Source organism: Neohortaea acidophila (genome assembly GCF_010093505.1).
Source record: "Neohortaea acidophila strain CBS 113389 unplaced genomic scaffold BDY17scaffold_3, whole genome shotgun sequence".
NCBI classification, from domain to species: Eukaryota; Fungi; Ascomycota; class Dothideomycetes; order Mycosphaerellales; family Teratosphaeriaceae; genus Neohortaea; species Neohortaea acidophila.
The window spans coordinates 304,317-320,952 of NW_022985512.1; the positions used below are offsets into that span (position 1 = coordinate 304,317).

Below are 16,636 nucleotides of genomic sequence, written 5' to 3' on the forward strand. Positions count from 1 at the left end.
AACCAATGCAGGGGAAGAGGGCATCTCTGCGCAGCCTGCTGTCAGGCCCGACAGCCCCGACGACTGGCGTTCATTATGCCTTGGCCATGGCGAAAGCAACGGTGGGGAGCCCCGCCCCCCCGGCCCCACGAGTCTGCGACTCTTCGCTTGCACTGAGAATTGCAAAATGCCTCTCGAGATGCAGTCAACGATCGTAATTAATCCCGCGCTGCACATTCGTTAGGTGATCGATCTTATCGACGTCAGTTAAGCTTACCTTTTGGGCGACTGGGGTTGTGAAGATCGTCCCCCGGCCTTGAGCGGGATTGCCTTCCGTGTATTCGTCGATGGGGATTCTTGGCAGGTCTCGCGGCTGTAACTCCCCGGTCCTCTGCGAATCAAAAGGTCACCCATCCCCCATGTGCATCGGAGACTTCGAGCTGCTATGTGTGACACGCGTGCAGGGCCATGGAAACAGCAAGTGGCAAACAGCAGCCGTGGGTGTCAACGTGTCGTGTACCTGCAGTACCAGTGCAATCCAACTCCACCAACGTGAACTCCGAACCATTTTGAAGGCAGGTTGAAGGGGCCCAGCCTCCCCAACGCGCATCGAGACGGCGGCGTCGGAGAAGTCCGCGCAGTGTGGTGTGTATCGATGGAAGGCCTCGCCCCTGCACCGTGCCACGCCTTCTGAGTCGACAGAAAGGGCAGGTGATTTTTGATGAATGTTTTACCGAAGGAACAGGACATATTGAGAGCATCCTCAAACCGCATTGGTGTGGCGAGTCCCTTCGCGTAGACTTTCTGAGACACTGCGGATACCATGGATTCTGCAAATCTTACCAAAGTCTGGCTCCTCGAATCCTGCATTGCCTATCTGAGCAGCGAATAGTGAATGCACGTGACTGGCCTAGCGGATGATCTTCCAGAAGACTTTTCCTGGTACGGTGGATCTCTGCGAGGAACGGACCTGGTTATCAAGCAGCAGCTATGAGATGACCTGCATGAGCGGGAACCCCACAACGGCCACGGGGCGCGCATTGCGGTCTTGCGCAAGCTCGTGGATCCTTGCATAGATCGAGTAAACTAGAACCTTTGAGGATGCAGCCATGCCCACAGCTGCGAGTGGGCTGCTTTTCCGCAGGCTTTCCGGGCCAGGGAGTGGCAGCGCAGTGCACAGCTGGTGTGGTGGCCGATACAGATTAACTCGATCGATGCACATTGCTTGCTGTACCCTGGCCCGATGTGCGATTAGATTCGCGAGCTCCGCTGGCCCGCGGCTGTATTCCCGCGCTGCGACCGTCGACGAGCTGAGCACATTGCTCGTGCATTGCACGCAATGAACGAGGCATTTTCCGCCAGCCCACAGTGCTAGAGTGCTTTTGTTGAAAAGTAACCCATCCCCGCAGCCCAGGGTCTTCTCCACGAGGACGGGGAGGAGAAGGTGTTTAGGCTAGGTACAATGCGGAGGCCGTTCTGTGCATTAGCGTCTTGTGCTTTCGGCGGCCACACCCAGCCCTTCCGTGGCATCCAGAACTGTCGCTCCAGCCAATGGATTTTATGACGGCACCATCGCGGCCCCCGATGGCTCGACATGGGCTCAGAGAAGATCGATCATTTCCCGTGTGAGAGCGTCCATTCTCTGGATATGTCTTTCAGCAAGCCTGGTGGTCGGAGGCGGGCACTTGGCACCGCTTTGCTGTCACTGGAGCATCATCATTCCCAGCCCAGATGCAATCTAGATTGTTTGGGTGGCTGCATCCTGAGGGTCCCACCCCTCTGCAAGCTAGTACGGCGAGGGCGGCCGGCATGGCGTTTTTGGCTGCAGAGACGTACTCGCACTGCTGCAACCCGGGCGCCGTGGATGTCCTAGTCCAAACACACATCAGTGTCATGCATGTGTGGGCGGGCCTCCGAGGCACGCCGGATTTGAGATTAGGAGAATGAGTGGAAACAGGAGACTGCTGCGCTCATATGCACGTCGTCTCGCGAAGAGAGGGCTTTGCCCGGAAGGGGAATGGGCATTCGAGGCAAACCCAGAACGCATACCGTAGGCACTACAACGTGTGCGGACCATGGCCCCGGGGCCTTCACAAGGGCCCTGCCAGTTTTGCACTTATATCCGAATCCTGCACCGCGCGATCCAGACGCCGACCCTGGAACCATCTTGTCTACTTATCTCTGTCCCCTCCGTCAACGATCCTCCCGACTGCCTCTTTCCTCTCGTTGCCACAGCCAAACCGTCACTCGACCCAAAAAGCCCAACCCACCTGCCTTTTTCGACACTCTCACGACCGCCATTGCGCCACCGCCGCCTCCGCTTGCTTGCTCCCTTCCCTCCCACCCGCGGATCGTGCCCTTCCGGATCGACAACGCTCACTAGGTCAAGTGGGCCGAAAGCCTCGTCCACCCAAGGAACCTGACAGGCTAAGATCCTACGACGACTCGAGGCATTTATTATTACCATTGCACTCGCCCGTTGCCAGCAGGATTCACCCCGCGAGTCACTCTTGTTGTTCGACCGAGCGTAAACATCAACAGGCCTCTCAAAAACTGCCCGGCACGTCAAAACCATCAAGATGAACGGTGGCGAGGCGTTTCACCCATACTTGCTCAGCACTCCAACCTCCGGAGCCATGTATCCTCCCAAGACCTTCTACCCGGAGCCCCATTCCATCCCCTCAATGCCACAGCAGGACCTCTATCCCATGCGGCCGTACCTGGTGCGCCCGTACGCAATGAACGGGTTTGGGGGTTACATGGATATGGAGCAGCCGACACCCATGATCACGTTACACGACAAAACTCCACGCTCCCGGAGACGCTATCCTCCCGGCAGTCAACCTACCAAGCATCGACGAACGAGGAGTGGCTGCTATACCTGCCGTCAACGACGAATCAAGGTAGGTCCAATGGTCACTGCCACATTGCGACGACCTCATACTGACTGATCCGCTTTCAAGTGCGACGAGGCTCGACCTATCTGTGACAGTGAGTTGCACCTTATCGTCTGTCGTTAGTAAGAGTACAGTTGCTGATCCTCTCACAGGGTGTCGCAAGGGCAAACGCGACTGCACCTACCCAGGTGCCGCATCGTCATCCGCCGCGGCTCGCTCCAAGCGCAAGGCATCGACTGCTGACGATGCATCGGACAATGCCGACGACGAGCCCGAGGAAACCGAGCACGACCACGACCACAGCAATGAGGGGAAGACTGACGACTGCTGCACTCAGCTCATCACCCCAATGCAAAGCTTCGACGACTCTGCATACTCGACACAAGACGAGATCGCGACCAGCCGCCCGGGGGTGATGGCCGACCCTCGTGCCCCGTTGATGAAGACCCCGACTGCCATCCGTCGCGACTCGCACCATCCCATCACACCCACGAGCATGCAGAATGCGCGATGGAATCAGTTGCCCGACGACATCAAGATGCTCCTCACCTACTACCGAGACAACCTCACCGATCACCACTACCTCCTACGAGACGGGCATGGTGGGATAATCAAAAAGGTCTTGCTCGAGAGGGCCGTCAACGACGAAAGCCAAGCGCTGCTGTACGCCGTCGTCGCCTTCGCTACCTACTACTACACACGCGAGCATGGCGACGCATCGGTCGTCAACAGCCAACCTGGCGTTCCCCCATTCTTGGTGCCGCAAGGCAAGTCGATAGCACTGCTGCAAAAGTCGTTGCGCCATGGCAACCCCGATGTAACGACGCTGTTGACCATCTTGCAACTCGCGACGATGGAGGTGAGTGTCGCCGACGATCCCGTCTCTTACAGGGCCCCCGCTGACATTACTATAGGAGTGCCTAGGTGACTGGAACAACATGGACCGCCATCGCAAAGCCGCTCTTGGTGTCATCTCTCGCCTTTACACTCCCCAGACCCTCGCGTTGGACGAGGTTGGTCGTGCCATCGCCGCCTGGTACATGCAGTTCGACCTATTCAACGCCATGATCTCCTCATCCGAGGTCTGCCTTGGCCGCGAGTACTTCCTGGCGTGCCAAAACTTCTGCAAACGCCAGACGCAGAAGAAGCCACGCGATCCCAAAGTGCGCTTCGCAGACTACTACACCACCATGCGACTCATCAAGTCGGACCTCGCGCACTACCTCGCCGTCCGCGGCCGAGGGGCTGCCACTGGTGTCGATCTCCAAATCATGGCTGAGCGTCTCGTGTACCGCCTGGAAGAGTTTGGCCGAGAGCTCGAACTCGCCTTCCCTGACTGCCCGATCATCACGGACAAGGCCAACTACATGCCTCACTTCAACCCGCATGGCATCCTCGACTTTATCGAGCCCGAGCCCTACTACACTGGCGACTTGGCCACGATGAACTACGTGCTCGTCGACTTCTGGGCCCTCGACCTCGAGGTCAAGTCGTACGTGGAGGCACGACCGGCGACGGAACTCGCCCGCACCACCCTCAAGATTGCCGGCATGATCGAGCGGATGCAGCAGAGCGTCCACGAGCCTGCCTCGGCCATCCTCAGCACGCGCAGCGCTCTGAGTGCCGCGGGTTTCATCATGCCCAAGCAGCCTCAATACTTCGGCTGGCTCCGACAGCAGTTCGCCGCCATTGAGCGACTAGGGTAAGCCATCTCCTCACTCACGACTCGTCCCAAGCCACACCACTAACCGCCGACTCATTAGCTACGTCTACCCGTCCACCTTCCGCCGCCACATCTTCGACGTCTGGGGCGTGGTCGACACGGACGACGCGTGGCTCCCAACGGTCACTGCCGAGCACGTTTCGCCCAGCGAGGTCGACGTGCAAAACTTCTTGGCGTACCGTGCGAGCGCCGCAGCCGCCGGACCCCAGCCTGGGAGCGCAACCTCCAGCTTCGCCGACGTGGGCGGGGTGCTCTCCACTCTCCCGTTCGACGACGAGGTCTTTGATCTAGACTTTGTCTCGGCCTGAGAAAGCCACTCCAAGCACCTTCCTCTTTGGGGATGGTGCGGATCCTTCACTCCGCCACGCCCCGAATGATCGCCGGTACCCGCCCCCGGCCCGGGCAATCGGATAAGCATTCCCGCGCGCGGACCGCAGCGGCTTCATCGGAGACTGCCGTGCATGCAGCAGCAACGCAAGCTATTCATGTCGTGCATGGTTTCACCACGACCCGTTCCTCGACCGCAGCCACGCCGTCTGTTCTTGCCCTCGTGCGGATCTCAACGCCGGGTACTCCACGCCTTGGACGCCGCCGCCGCCGCCACCTCCGCCACCCCGATCATCTCCTCCACACCCCTCCTCCATCCACCTTCCTCTTCGGGCCTTGTACCGGATAGGATTGATCTACCGTCCATCACCGCCGGCCGCCGTCGCCCTCTCCTCCTGGTCACTTGGATCAATCGATGTGTCCATCCAACACCTTACCTTGGTTGTACATCACCTTCACCTTTGGTGCCCTAGCACCCTTTAGTTAATGAGAGTGAGGAGAATGGGAGCACTTGGAATCGCCACCCAAATGGTCGGCCTCGCTAACGAGAAAGAAAGAGTTTACGAAGAACGAAAAATGTGCTGTATCGCGCAGGTGGGAGGGAACTATTTTGTGCTTTCGATCGATGTATGATCTTCGTCTTACTGTATCAATAGTCATACTAGTCATGTTGCCTACCGTTCGAACTCGTCACATCCCAATGCTTCCATTTCTGTCCCGCTCTGTGCCTCAATCTATTACGTGTGGAACACACAAGGCGTAGAGACGCGCTGGAAATCTTTGCACGCGGATGAAGTCTCAAGCTCGAGCTGCAAAGATTCTCCGATTAGCTGCCATCTTGGGAAAATGGAGATGCAGAAAGTTGCATGAATAAGCATTATCTTACGGCCTTTGAGAACGTTGGCTATCGAAACTCTATGCCTCAATACGCCAGGTGATAAGGGATTGGTATATCAAATGGCAAGGATGGACGTTGAGTACAGTACTAGCTCTGCTGCGTTTGCCTGGTCTGCAAGTTTCTGCAACGACGACTAGCATCTTGTCATCTGCTCCCCACCGACAAAGCACAAATACCGGTTCATCTTGATCCGTTAAGAGCACTTTTGGTGCACGATACCAGCCCCACGCTCATCGTACTCCGCCCGAGTAATCCATTGCTGTCTAAAGTCACTCTGCGAAGCCAGCCTCGATCCACCCACCCACGCCAAATCCTGAGGATCCTCCGGCGTTGCCACCTTGATGGTTTGATTGGGAGGAGCCAGCTCGGGCAACTCGGTCTTGAGGGAGTCGGCGATGCTCGACAAGTCGGCAGCACCTCCCGCCTAGAGATATGTAAGGTAAAAGGGTTGGTAGAACGTGAGGGGATGGCTCTGAGCACTAACCAGCACGATGTTTTTGTAGAGCTCGCGTCTGACCTTGAGGTCGCACGAGCTGATGCTGTCCTGCACGGCCTCACTTACATTGTCCGTTGCAGAGACATTTCGAACGGCCGCCTTGACTGCATAGCCTTCCACGACGGGGATGATGGACGTAGACTCGCCCTCAGCCATGACCGCAAGCCCAGTCAAGCGGTTAGTGGCGTACACCGAGAGCACCCCGGGATTCGCGAGATAGAAAGCAGGCACGTCGAGTTTCTCGAAGAAGATTTTGATCGTCTGCTCGCGCCCGTCCTTATCTTGTCCCGGCTCGGCTGTAAGCATGACTGGCTGGGTGGTGGTGCCGGCGTGCAGGTTTTGCTGGATCGTGTCGCGCCATAGTTGTTCGCTGGCGTCCCAGTCTGTTCTCTCCGCGTTCGAGAATGTATATGCGGGCTTTGCATCACCGGCGAAACCTGCTACCGAGATGCCCGACCTGTTGACAATGCGTCAGAGGTGTAGGATGAAAATTAGGATTATGGTTGCAGTACGTGATGTGGAGGATGACTGCTGGGGTTTCTGGAGAACGCGTTGTTCAATGCAAACGCACTTCACCCATCAACGTGGAATGGGAATCGACTGACCGTAGTCCATTGTAAAGTATTCAAGGCGATTGCTGGCAATGCTGGGAGAATGATTGAAAGCCGGCAAGCATCTTTATATAAGAAACGAAGTAAACAGAAAATTCCACACTTATCCGCTTGTCGTCACTTTGCATTGGGTGCCCACCGCGTTGCAGTGTCCTATAACGAATCGGATCTACTGCGATCAGCGAGAATGACCTTTGCAATGCCCGTGGAGTCTCCACTCCACTTGGGCTGATGTTCCCAGCTCATCATCGGACCATCGACTCTGTATCCGATGGATCGCGGACTACTTGTACCCGCATCTGTGGACGATGAGGATTTCGAACCACGAATTGGAGCGTGTCAGGCTCTCGTCTTTATCGTCAAATTGCGTCTCCAACTGTTCCCGTGGAAGAGAGGTCAAGGCAGTTGGACTTAGGCGCGGTAGGATGTCAGCCTGAGGCATCAGCGACGAAAGCGAGACTCGCCGAGATTGTGCCGACGTCACTGCAGAAGGTACAGCCCGCATATGCACGCATCCTCCGGGAGTGAACAGTGTCTCTGCGTGCTCAGAGACAACCGACCATGGCATTACCTCAGTCGGCGTACAAAGACCGGCAGTTCCTGGCCGTGATTGGGGATGAGGTGAGCGAATGCGCGCGCCGGACCCAACAGCGACATGCAGCTAACATGTTCTTCGTCTCAGGATTCCGTCACCGGTATCTTACTGGCAGGCGTAGGCGTATGTTCTCCCACCATCGGCTTACCACCTCGAAAGACCTGCGACTAATGAAGAGATGAATACCCACAGCACGTCACCGACCCCCCAGACTCGCAGAAGAACTTCCTCGTCGTCGATTCAAAGACAGAGAACAGCACGATTGAAGGGGCATTTGACAGCTTCACGCAAGAGCGGAAGGATATTGCGATTGTGTTGATTAATCAGCATGTACGTTCACCTGCATTACAAGCAGGATGTGCTTCGCGAAGGCGGCGCTGACTTGTTGTGCGTGCGGTAGATTGCGGATCGGATACGAAGCAAGGTCGACCAGTATAACGAGGCTTTTCCCAGCTTGCTGGAGATTCCGAGTAAGGATCATCCGTATGATCCCGAGAAGGATAGTGTGTTGAAGCGGGTGAGGAAGCTATTTGGGGACGAGTGAGGTATGAGGGGTAGGGATTGTGTTATTGAAACAATATAAGCGGAATCGTCCCATGCATGACTGCACAATCCGAACCCGCTCGGGGGTCGCTGGTGTTTGAGACAGACACGATTGCGGCGGACGATATGAAAGAGACGAGGACGCTTAGAAATAGGAATGCGTAGACCATACAGAACAGCATCGCGTATTTACAGCGGATTATCCTCGTTCATGTCGCACTATTAAAGATATTACTCTCGGCCACCAATGAACATGCGTCGTCCTTGCGCCGTCCGCAATGCACACAACTCCGCCGCCATTGCCTGGGAACTTCGTACTCCAAGTCTCGCCCACCATTACTCTCGCTTCTACATATCCTGCTTGAACTTCAACGCATCTCCACCACCACCCCTCTTGAATTCAACATCGGCCGTCAAACAGGTCACCTTCTCGTCGTCCTTGGTCTGCACATCGGCAATGACATGGTACTTGCCCGGCGGGATGACCTTGGGCAGGTCCACCTCCTTCTCAATCGTCAACTCGCCCACCTCGAGCGGGCACTTGAGGTCGACGTTCTTGACCGTCTCGCACAGATCGGCGGTCTGCTTGATGATGGTGATGAGCCCGTACTTGACTTGCAGTGCGATGGTGGCGCCCTCTTCCACCTTTTGCGTCAGGTTGCCCGTTGCGACGATTTTGAGTGGGGTGCCGCTGAGTTGTATTGTGAGTAATGGGTCGTTGGAGTGGAGTGGAGTGGAGGGTGAACTTACGGAAGAGGAGGATTGGGGGAAATGTCTACGCTCTCGAGATCGAGGATGTCGTCCTTGGGGTCTGCACAGTGTTTGAGCGGGTTCTCGCCGGGTACGTCGGTGTCGTTGGAGAGGGCAAGCTCGGAGGAGGCGCCTAGCCAGCCGGCTTGCACGGCGACGAGGGAGGGCAGGAAGTAGAGGAGGAGCTTCATGGTTGCTGGTTGGTGTGGGAGAGGTGGTAGGGATGGGAGGCGCGAGGGTATGGTGTGAGGGTGAAGGAGGGAAGTGGGAAGATACGGTAGACAACGCCATCGGATTCCATGCAAAACGTCACCAGACCAAGCCGGCGCCACGTGAGGCGCTAGTGTGGCTGGCGTGCCTCAGGCATCAAAGAAGGACCCGACCATTTTCGAACGACAACGTGTGCATTGAAGCGAGTGAGCACGACTACGCTCTCTCTATTGTGCTTGCCTTCGCTCATTCATCCATCCCTTCTCATTCTCCCTGGGTCGATGCTCTCGAACCCAGCCTGGCCACAAACAATCTCCCCCCGTGCGTGAAGACAGTCCCTCCCGAATCTCTGGAATTCCCATCCCTGCGCAGCGGGCGAGATCAGTGCGCCTCCCTGGCGTGGGAACACAACAGGCTCGGCGGGCAAGATGAAGTTGGACGTCAAGGTGCGCCTCCTCTCTCCCTCCAACCTGTGCAAGAAACAGGATGGGTGCTAAAGTGACTCTCGACCTGCAGAGACAACTCTTCGCGCGCAGCGAACGAGTCAAAGGCATTGACTTTCATCCCACTGAGCCATGGATCCTCACCACTCTCTACAGCGGCCACGTATACATCTGGTCCTACGAAACGCAGTCCGTCATCAAGACCTTTGAGCTCACCGATGTCCCCGTGCGCGCCGGCCGCTTCGTCGCCCGCAAGAACTGGATCGTCTGCGGCAGCGATGACTTCCAACTGCGAGTGTACAACTACAATACCTCCGAGAAGATCACATCCTTCGAAGCGCACCCTGACTACATCCGAGCCATTGCCGTCCACCCTGTCCAGCCGTTCGTCCTCACCGCCAGCGATGACATGACCATCAAGCTTTGGGATTGGGAAAAGGGATGGAAATGCGTGCAGGTCTTCGAAGGGCACAGCCACTATGTGATGGGGCTGGCCATCAACCCGAAAGACACAAACACCTTTGCTTCCGCGTGTCTCGATCGCACCGTCAAGATATGGTCCATCGGCTCCCATTCCTCCACCCCAAACTACACCCTCGAAGCCCACGAGACGAAAGGCGTGAACCACGTCGACTACTACCCCCATGCCGACAAGCCCTACCTCCTCACAACCTCTGACGACCGCACCGTCAAGATCTGGGACTACACCACCCGAGCTCTCATCACCACGCTCGAAGGCCACACTAGCAATGTCTCCTTCGCCTGCTACCACCCCGAACTGCCCGTCATCATCTCCGGCAGTGAAGATGGCACCGTCAAGATCTGGCACGCCAACACCTATCGTCTCGAGCAATCCCTTTCTTACGGCCTCGAGCGGGTATGGTGTGTGTCGTACCAGCGCGGGAAACAAGGTATCGCCATGGGCTTCGATGATGGCGCTGTCGTGGTCAAAATGGGCCGCGAAGAGCCCGCCGTATCCATGGACGGCTCCGGCAAGATCATTTGGGCTCGGCATACCGACATCCTCACCTCCGTCATCAAACCCGGCGACAAGTCGCTGCAAGACGGTCAGCCTATCTCAGTTCCATCGAAAGACCTCGGCAGCACGGAAATCTACCCGCAGACCTTGCTGCACAGTCCCAATGGCAGATTCGTGGCCGTGTGTGGCGATGGCGAGTACATCATCTACACTGCACTCGCGCTGCGGAATCAAGCGTTTGGGTCTGCGTTGGACTTTGCGTGGGCAAGCAAGGAGAACGATAAGGACTATGCTATTCGTGAATCGGCATACTCGGTCAAGGTGTACCGGAATTTCAAACCAAAGGGTGGTGATGGCACGGTCAATGTCGGATTCACCGCGGAGGGCTTGAGCGGAGGTGTCTTGCTTGGAGTCAAGGGACAAGGAGGCATTGGATTCTTCGACTGGGATTCCGGCAAACTCGTCCGGAGAATTGAAGTCGAGCCGAAGAATGTCTTTTGGTCGGAGAGCGGAGAGCTGGTGTGTCTTGGATGTGAGGACACGTTTTACGTTTTGCGGTTCTCGCGAGAGCAATACGTTGCTGCCTTGCAGAGCGGCGACGTGGACGAGGACGGTGTGGAGAGTGCTTTTGAGGTGGTTTGCGATATCAACGAAAGGTATGTTGCGTTACTGCACTCGTGAAGATGCTGTAAAAGTATACTGACTCTCATCCCCACAGCATTCGGACTGCACAATGGGTGGGCGACTGTCTCGTCTACACCACCTCCACAAACCGCCTCAACTACCTGGTCGGTGACCAGACATACACCATCTCGCACTTCGACTCTCCCCACTACGTCCTCGGCTACCTGGCGCGCGACGCGCGAGTCTACATCTGCGACCGCGACGTCCAACTCACCTCCTTCGCCCTCTCCGTCTCCGTCATCGAATACCAAACTCTCGTCCTGCGAGGCGACATGGAAGCCGCGCAGTCCATGCTCGACTCGGGCGACATTCCCGACGCCGAAATGAGCAAAATCGCGCGCTTCCTCGAAGGCCAAGGCTACAAGGAAGAAGCACTCCAAGTGGCGACCGACAAAGAGCACCGCTTCGAGCTCGCCCTCGCCCTCGGCAACCTCGACATCTGCCTCGAGCTCGCGCGCGAAGCGGACGTGGAGCACAAGTGGAAGACGGTCGGCGACGCCGCGCTCACCGCGTGGAACATGAAGCTAGCAGAGGAGTGCTTCGACCGCGCGCGCGACTGGGGCAGTCTGATGCTGCTGTACTCCAGCTCCGCCGACTCGGCCGGCCTGCGCAGCCTCGCGGGCAAAGCGCAAGAAGCGGGGCAGATGAACGTCGCCTTCTCCTGCTTGTGGCAAACGGGTGACCCGGACGCATGTCTGGACCTCCTTGTCGCGACGAACCGCACGGCGGAGGCGGTGCTGTTCGCGCAGACTTATCGCCCCTCTCGCTGCAAAGCGATTGTTGAAGCGTGGAAGGCGGGCTTGGAGAAAGCGGGCAAGACGAAGGTGAGTCGCGCGCTGGGCGTGCCGCCTGGTGTTTCTGCCGTTGATGGCACGGTTGAGGGCGACGACGATATGTTCCCCGAGTGGGATGAATATTTGCGATTGGAGAAGGAAGGCGGCGGGAAGGAGGGGTTGCTGATTGATGTCAATGGCGCAAACGAGAGCGACGATGTGGATGCTGCTAAGGCCAAGGCGAATCCTGTTCCGGTCGAGGAGGCGGAGGAAGAGGATGGGGAGGCTAGTGAGCAGACGGAAACGGAGGTGTAAAAAGGGGTATTTAGGATGAATGCATGCTGTAGAACGAAACGATTGTTCGAACGACGCTTCCTCTTGTGACAGGCTAGGGTATTCAACCCTCTATTTATACAGCAGCCCGCTGAAAGAGACTATCAGACAGCCTTCTTCCCGCTCTTCGCATGCCCATTCAAACCGCCATTGACCTCCCTCCCCTTCCCCTTCCTCCCAGACATAGCAACAGGCACATCCTCAAACGCAACCCCACGAATCAACACCTCACTCAGCGCCTCGAGCGCAGCAACAAAAATGCAAAGCGCACTCGCAATGACAAACATACTAATGCTCTCGCCAATATCCAGCCAAGAGCCATAATCCCTCACCTCCCAGAAGAACCTCAGCGTCAAGTAATCCCCAATCCCCATGACGACAGCAAACAGCGATCCGCCTCGGAGTTTCAAGCGGCGAGTGAGAATACCCAAATTGGCGGAGACGAGGGCGAAAGGAGCGAGGATTTTGAGCAGCAGGAGGGAGCCTTGGCTGAAGGGGTCGAAGACGGGGAGGAGGCGGTTCACGGCGTCGAGGGAGAAGGAGGAGACGGAGGCGATGTTGCCTGTGCTGAAGAAGGCGGATTGCAGGAGGTAGAGGAAGAAGAGGGAGATGCGGGCGTCGGAGAGGGTGAGGGTGCGGTAGGCGGTGGTGGGGGTCGCGAGGGCGGAGTCGCGTTGTGCGGCTGCGTTTGCGGCCGGGGCGAGTGGGGTGGTGAGGTCGGAGGGTGGTGTTGATGAGGATGATCGTGGGGAGAAGGCTTGGTGGATGCGGTGCTCCAATCGGACCCAGGAGACTAGGGTGACGGCTATGGCGAAGTAGAAGAGGCCTTCGTATGAGATGGTGAGGATGATGAAGAGCGGGCCGAAGGCCAGGAAGATGATGACGAGGCGGTGGAGGTAGTGATCTCGAGGGCTGAGGGCGTGGAGGAAGGGGACGACTAGGGAGGCGACTGGTTCTTGTCAGCTTTCATCCTGCGCTTCTGGTGTGAATGTCAAGGTAAGGAAAAGCAGGAAAAGTAGAGCTAAGCACATTGCAAGTGAGGGCCAGCCAGACCAGAGATCAGATGAGATGCTGAATAGGCTCGCCATCGAGATGCGGCGAGAGTGTTGAATGGTGGGCACGCGGCGAAGCAGGCCCCAGTGAAGTTCCTGGCGAGACATCCTGCTCCTCGGACTCGACCACGGTCGACGGACGGTGCGATGCGCGTTCCATTTCCGCCTCCCGCTTGTGCTTGTGTTTGCGGGCGGCTTCTAGATCGCCCGCCTTCGGTCCGGAATCCCGACTGAGCAGCGACGCCCTAGAGAGACTGTTTGCATACTCTCGATAGCCGATGTCGAAGCTCGAGGCAAGGGATGGTGTACGACTGCTGCCGGGTCTGCGCTCCACTTGCGGCATGCCATGCACGTTGGTGCCGGTGATGACTAGCGTATATGGGCGTTCTCCTTGAGGGACCACCGACGTGTTGCTCGCTGACCGAGGCGGGTATGTTGGAGAGTGTAAGCCTCGATCCATTGCCGACCTTCGACGACACGCTCTCATCGGAAGTTCCCAGAAGAGCAACCAGAAGAGGTAGATGATGAGTATCGGCAGCAGACAGACGATCATGAGCAGGACCGCCATGATCTTTGGAAAGAGCGGCAGTTGTCGCCATTGCGACCTGAAGTTCTTCCAATCCGTCTTTCCTTTAAAGGCATTGCTGAGATCGAAGTGGATGACCATGTCGGTGGCAGCGGGTGAAGAGGTGGCACAAGTCACCGCCTGAAGCCAGACGGGCCTGGCAGCCTGCCCAGGAGCAGTCGATAGAGGATAGTTTGAATGCGTACGGCCAACGAGCGTGGGATAGCAATGATAAAGATTGGAAGAACACGAGGGGAAACATCAGAAAGTCGACTTACCAAGTGTGATCCAGCCGACAGCTTGGGTGCCCAACGGCAGGCCCTGCTTTGTTTGTAGAGAAGCAACGCTCGACCGAGTCACCAGCATGGCAAGCGCGATGAGTCCAACCTGTTGAAGTCCGGTCGTCAGCAACGTTTCGGAAGCAACAACACCACTACATGTACTCACTTGAACCCCCAGGATGGACCGCGAAAGAGTATCCGCTTTCGCAGAGCCCAACCCTTCCTTCGCCTGTGCAGCTGGCACAAGCAAGCTTTTCTCAAAAGCAATGTACAGCGCTCCAATGATGAGGATCAGGAAGCCACCGAGCATGCTGTGATACAAAAGTCAGCGACAATCAAGTTTCCTTCCCGTATGTTGAACTCACATCAAGCTAGCATCCTCAGTCTTCAGCGCCGGAATGACAGTGAAAACGCTCATGGCTAGACATCCCAGTGTCCATGTAAGACAAAGCGTCCAGTTATCCTGCCAGAATCGCCATCCATACAGTGCAGGCCACACGCTCAGCCCCAAGTAGCAGTACGTGTAGACTTCGCGATGGTAGTAGCTCTGCACCATGACTTCGAGCAGAGCAATGTATGCGACCACCTTGAGCGCCAGCTTCGCGGCGTCGGAGTTGGAAGAGTGCGACATGAGTTTGTTCGTAGCTTGCACCAGCGCCTGTCGTCTGACAAAGACTTCTTCCCAGAACATGACGGGGAAGATGGCGTAGGCGTAGTATGTGATGGGCGAAGACTGAATGAAAAGGAAGCTGAAGAGACCGACGAGAATCGCTCCGAAGACGGACATTGACGCGGTCGATCGCGAGGCTTCAACTTTGCCGTCGAGGACGTGCATGTCGATTGCGGTTGTGAAGGCGAACGCCACCCAGCCAATGTAGCCCAGCGTCACCAGCGCCCGCAAGAACAACCAGTCGTATGTTTGCAGATAGCGCAAGCCCTCGAGTCCGACGTCGATCAACTCGTTGGATAGCTGGATGCTACGGGCATACTGGCCAGCTTGAAGCGCCTTCTCAATAGTCTCCAAACGATGTTCGACAGAGTGCTCGGCATCGGCGAAGCCCGGATATGGTCGGTATTGAAGGACTGTCGCGCTCTTCTGCTCTTCTTTCACATGGTACATCTCCAGGATTTGTTGTGCGTTGACGTACATTGCCTTGGCTTTTTCCTGGTCGTCACTAGCAAGATATGTCAGAGGAAGCTTGCCGACGGAGTTGACGGGAAATTCCAGTCCAGCCAGGTACGCCATGAGCGTCGCCACATCGGCCTGTCCGACATCATGGCGCTGCACATGGTCCAAATGCCAGTCGCTCGACAGCTCGTCATGTCCGGGCGCCGTGGCACCTTGAAAAGTCACTGGTTTGGCGACTCCCGCACCCCAGGTAATCAACGGCGTGCGTGTATTGTTCGGGTGGCCGTCTCCGTGGCTGCCCCAATCGCTCATCCCGTGGTCTGCAGTGAAGACATACGCAGTTTCGTCATCGCCGTAGAATCTGTCCATGATTTCGGTGATCTCCTGGACCCCCTGATCGACGACTTGGATGTTATGCAGATACTCTCGCGAGTACGGCCGCTTGCCGTGGCCAGTGGTGTCCAGCCCTAGCAGGTGAAGGAAGAAGACAATCTTCTCTTCTCGTAATCTCGCATTGAGCACCGGGTCTGTCTCCGCATCTTTGAACATCTGCTTTACCCGATCAAACACCCAGATGTCCAGCAATGTAGCGTCCATACTGAAGTCCTCCATATCAGGTGGGTAGGTGTAATCCTCGACTCTTCCAGGGACAGCACCTTCAGCGAACATGGGCAGAATGTCGTAACTGCCCCAGCACCAAGTGTGACTGCTCCTGTTGAAAACACTGTCGAAGTTGACGGGGTTCAACTTCCAACCTGTTGTAACAGCAGATACATCCTCGTACAATCCCGCGATCAGCGCAACATGTCCCGGTCGGGATTCGGTAGGGACTCTGGTGTGGGAGACTCCGAATGTGCCGTGCTCGAGAACTCGCGATCGCAGGAACGGGGCCAGTGGGCGTGGAACTTGCGCCGCCGGATCATCGATTGGAGCGGAGGGAGAGGGATCGGGGAAGAATTGGAAGGCTTTGTCCGCTCGCAGTCCGTCGCCTGGACGAATGGACGGTCAATTGTGTTGTTCGATGGGATATGCATAGCTTGTCAAGGACAGCTCACCAACATATAGCACCAAACGTTTCGCAGGTGCCTTGACAGCATCCACCTTGAACGCCTTCATCCCACTCACGATCGGGCTGACGAAGTAGACATCAAAGATGGAATAAATATAAACCACGTGAAACAAAACGGCGATGGCCAGGAAGGCCAGGCGCCCGATCCGCGCCATGGCGAAGAAGAGAAAGTGAGAGGAATTGGCTGCCTTTGAGCGACAGGAGGTCGGGAGGGAAGATGGATTGCAAGGCGTGTCAGGGTGAACGTGTCGCGGCCGACTTGCCTGCGGCCCAAAAATTTAGAGTTCGGCCTAGATTCC

The 16,636-nt window shown here is 56.8% G+C and overlaps 6 protein-coding genes across 6 annotated transcripts; 3 read left to right on the plus strand and 3 right to left on the minus strand.

The window, feature by feature from the left end:
* Positions 1 to 2,460: 2,460 nt before the first annotated feature.
* On the plus strand, positions 2,461 to 5,158 carry BDY17DRAFT_94567 (uncharacterized protein). The gene is made up of 5 exons (XM_033738860.1): positions 2,461 to 2,882; positions 2,943 to 2,970; positions 3,029 to 3,735; positions 3,791 to 4,578; positions 4,640 to 5,158. The coding sequence occupies exons 1-5, from the start codon at positions 2,559 to 2,561 to the stop codon at positions 4,905 to 4,907; spliced, it is 2,115 nt and encodes a 704-aa protein (XP_033591548.1). The 5' UTR covers positions 2,461 to 2,558; the 3' UTR covers positions 4,908 to 5,158.
* Positions 5,159 to 5,811: 653 nt separating this feature from the next.
* On the minus strand, positions 5,812 to 7,142 carry BDY17DRAFT_292695 (actin family). The gene is made up of 4 exons (XM_033732870.1): positions 6,926 to 7,142; positions 6,833 to 6,860; positions 6,309 to 6,777; positions 5,812 to 6,248 (listed from the first exon to the last, which is right to left on the minus strand). Exons 1-4 carry the CDS (start codon positions 6,933 to 6,935, stop codon positions 6,018 to 6,020), a joined length of 738 nt encoding a protein of 245 aa, XP_033591549.1. The 5' UTR covers positions 6,936 to 7,142; the 3' UTR covers positions 5,812 to 6,017.
* On the plus strand, positions 7,143 to 8,249 carry BDY17DRAFT_292698 (ATPase, V1 complex, subunit F). Its single transcript, XM_033732871.1, has 4 exons — positions 7,143 to 7,552; positions 7,614 to 7,649; positions 7,719 to 7,856; positions 7,927 to 8,249. The coding sequence occupies exons 1-4, from the start codon at positions 7,493 to 7,495 to the stop codon at positions 8,068 to 8,070; spliced, it is 378 nt and encodes a 125-aa protein (XP_033591550.1). The 5' UTR covers positions 7,143 to 7,492; the 3' UTR covers positions 8,071 to 8,249.
* BDY17DRAFT_292700 (ML domain-containing protein) lies at positions 8,250 to 9,093 on the minus strand. The gene is made up of 2 exons (XM_033732872.1): positions 8,820 to 9,093; positions 8,250 to 8,760 (listed from the first exon to the last, which is right to left on the minus strand). Exons 1-2 carry the CDS (start codon positions 9,008 to 9,010, stop codon positions 8,418 to 8,420), a joined length of 534 nt encoding a protein of 177 aa, XP_033591551.1. The 5' UTR covers positions 9,011 to 9,093; the 3' UTR covers positions 8,250 to 8,417.
* Positions 9,094 to 9,177: 84 nt separating this feature from the next.
* On the plus strand, positions 9,178 to 12,264 carry BDY17DRAFT_292702 (coatomer WD associated region-domain-containing protein). The gene is made up of 3 exons (XM_033732873.1): positions 9,178 to 9,475; positions 9,546 to 11,107; positions 11,170 to 12,264. Exons 1-3 carry the CDS (start codon positions 9,458 to 9,460, stop codon positions 12,221 to 12,223), a joined length of 2,634 nt encoding a protein of 877 aa, XP_033591552.1. The 5' UTR covers positions 9,178 to 9,457; the 3' UTR covers positions 12,224 to 12,264.
* BDY17DRAFT_292703 (Phosphatidylinositolglycan class N-domain-containing protein) lies at positions 12,265 to 16,561 on the minus strand. The gene is made up of 5 exons (XM_033732874.1): positions 16,324 to 16,561; positions 14,505 to 16,257; positions 14,306 to 14,450; positions 14,137 to 14,245; positions 12,265 to 13,190 (listed from the first exon to the last, which is right to left on the minus strand). Exons 1-5 carry the CDS (start codon positions 16,490 to 16,492, stop codon positions 12,346 to 12,348), a joined length of 3,021 nt encoding a protein of 1,006 aa, XP_033591553.1. The 5' UTR covers positions 16,493 to 16,561; the 3' UTR covers positions 12,265 to 12,345.
* Between the last annotated feature and the right edge of the window lie 75 nt (positions 16,562 to 16,636).

Coding starts and splice junctions, on each gene's coding strand:
- BDY17DRAFT_94567 (XM_033738860.1), top strand. CDS start 2,559: ATGAACGGTGGCGAGGCGTTTCACCCATACTTGCTCAGCACTCCAACC. Junction 2,883..2,942: donor GCCGTCAACGACGAATCAAG/GTAGGTCCAATG, acceptor TCCGCTTTCAAG/TGCGACGAGGCTCGACCTAT. Junction 4,579..4,639: donor GCCGCCATTGAGCGACTAGG/GTAAGCCATCTC, acceptor CCGACTCATTAG/CTACGTCTACCCGTCCACCT.
- BDY17DRAFT_292695 (XM_033732870.1), bottom strand. Junction 6,778..6,832: donor GCAGTCATCCTCCACATCAC/GTACTGCAACCA, acceptor CATTGTCAACAG/GTCGGGCATCTCGGTAGCAG. Junction 6,249..6,308: donor TCTACAAAAACATCGTGCTG/GTTAGTGCTCAG, acceptor ACATATCTCTAG/GCGGGAGGTGCTGCCGACTT.
- BDY17DRAFT_292698 (XM_033732871.1), top strand. CDS start 7,493: ATGGCATTACCTCAGTCGGCGTACAAAGACCGGCAGTTCCTGGCCGTG. Junction 7,553..7,613: donor TGGCCGTGATTGGGGATGAG/GTGAGCGAATGC, acceptor TCTTCGTCTCAG/GATTCCGTCACCGGTATCTT. Junction 7,650..7,718: donor TCTTACTGGCAGGCGTAGGC/GTATGTTCTCCC, acceptor GAATACCCACAG/CACGTCACCGACCCCCCAGA.
- BDY17DRAFT_292700 (XM_033732872.1), bottom strand. CDS start 9,010: ATGAAGCTCCTCCTCTACTTCCTGCCCTCCCTCGTCGCCGTGCAAGCC. Junction 8,761..8,819: donor TCCCCCAATCCTCCTCTTCC/GTAAGTTCACCC, acceptor AATACAACTCAG/CGGCACCCCACTCAAAATCG.
- BDY17DRAFT_292703 (XM_033732874.1), bottom strand. CDS start 16,492: ATGGCGCGGATCGGGCGCCTGGCCTTCCTGGCCATCGCCGTTTTGTTT. Junction 16,258..16,323: donor ACGTTTGGTGCTATATGTTG/GTGAGCTGTCCT, acceptor CCATTCGTCCAG/GCGACGGACTGCGAGCGGAC. Junction 14,451..14,504: donor ACTGAGGATGCTAGCTTGAT/GTGAGTTCAACA, acceptor TTTGTATCACAG/CATGCTCGGTGGCTTCCTGA.
- BDY17DRAFT_292702 (XM_033732873.1), top strand. Junction 11,108..11,169: donor GTTTGCGATATCAACGAAAG/GTATGTTGCGTT, acceptor TCATCCCCACAG/CATTCGGACTGCACAATGGG.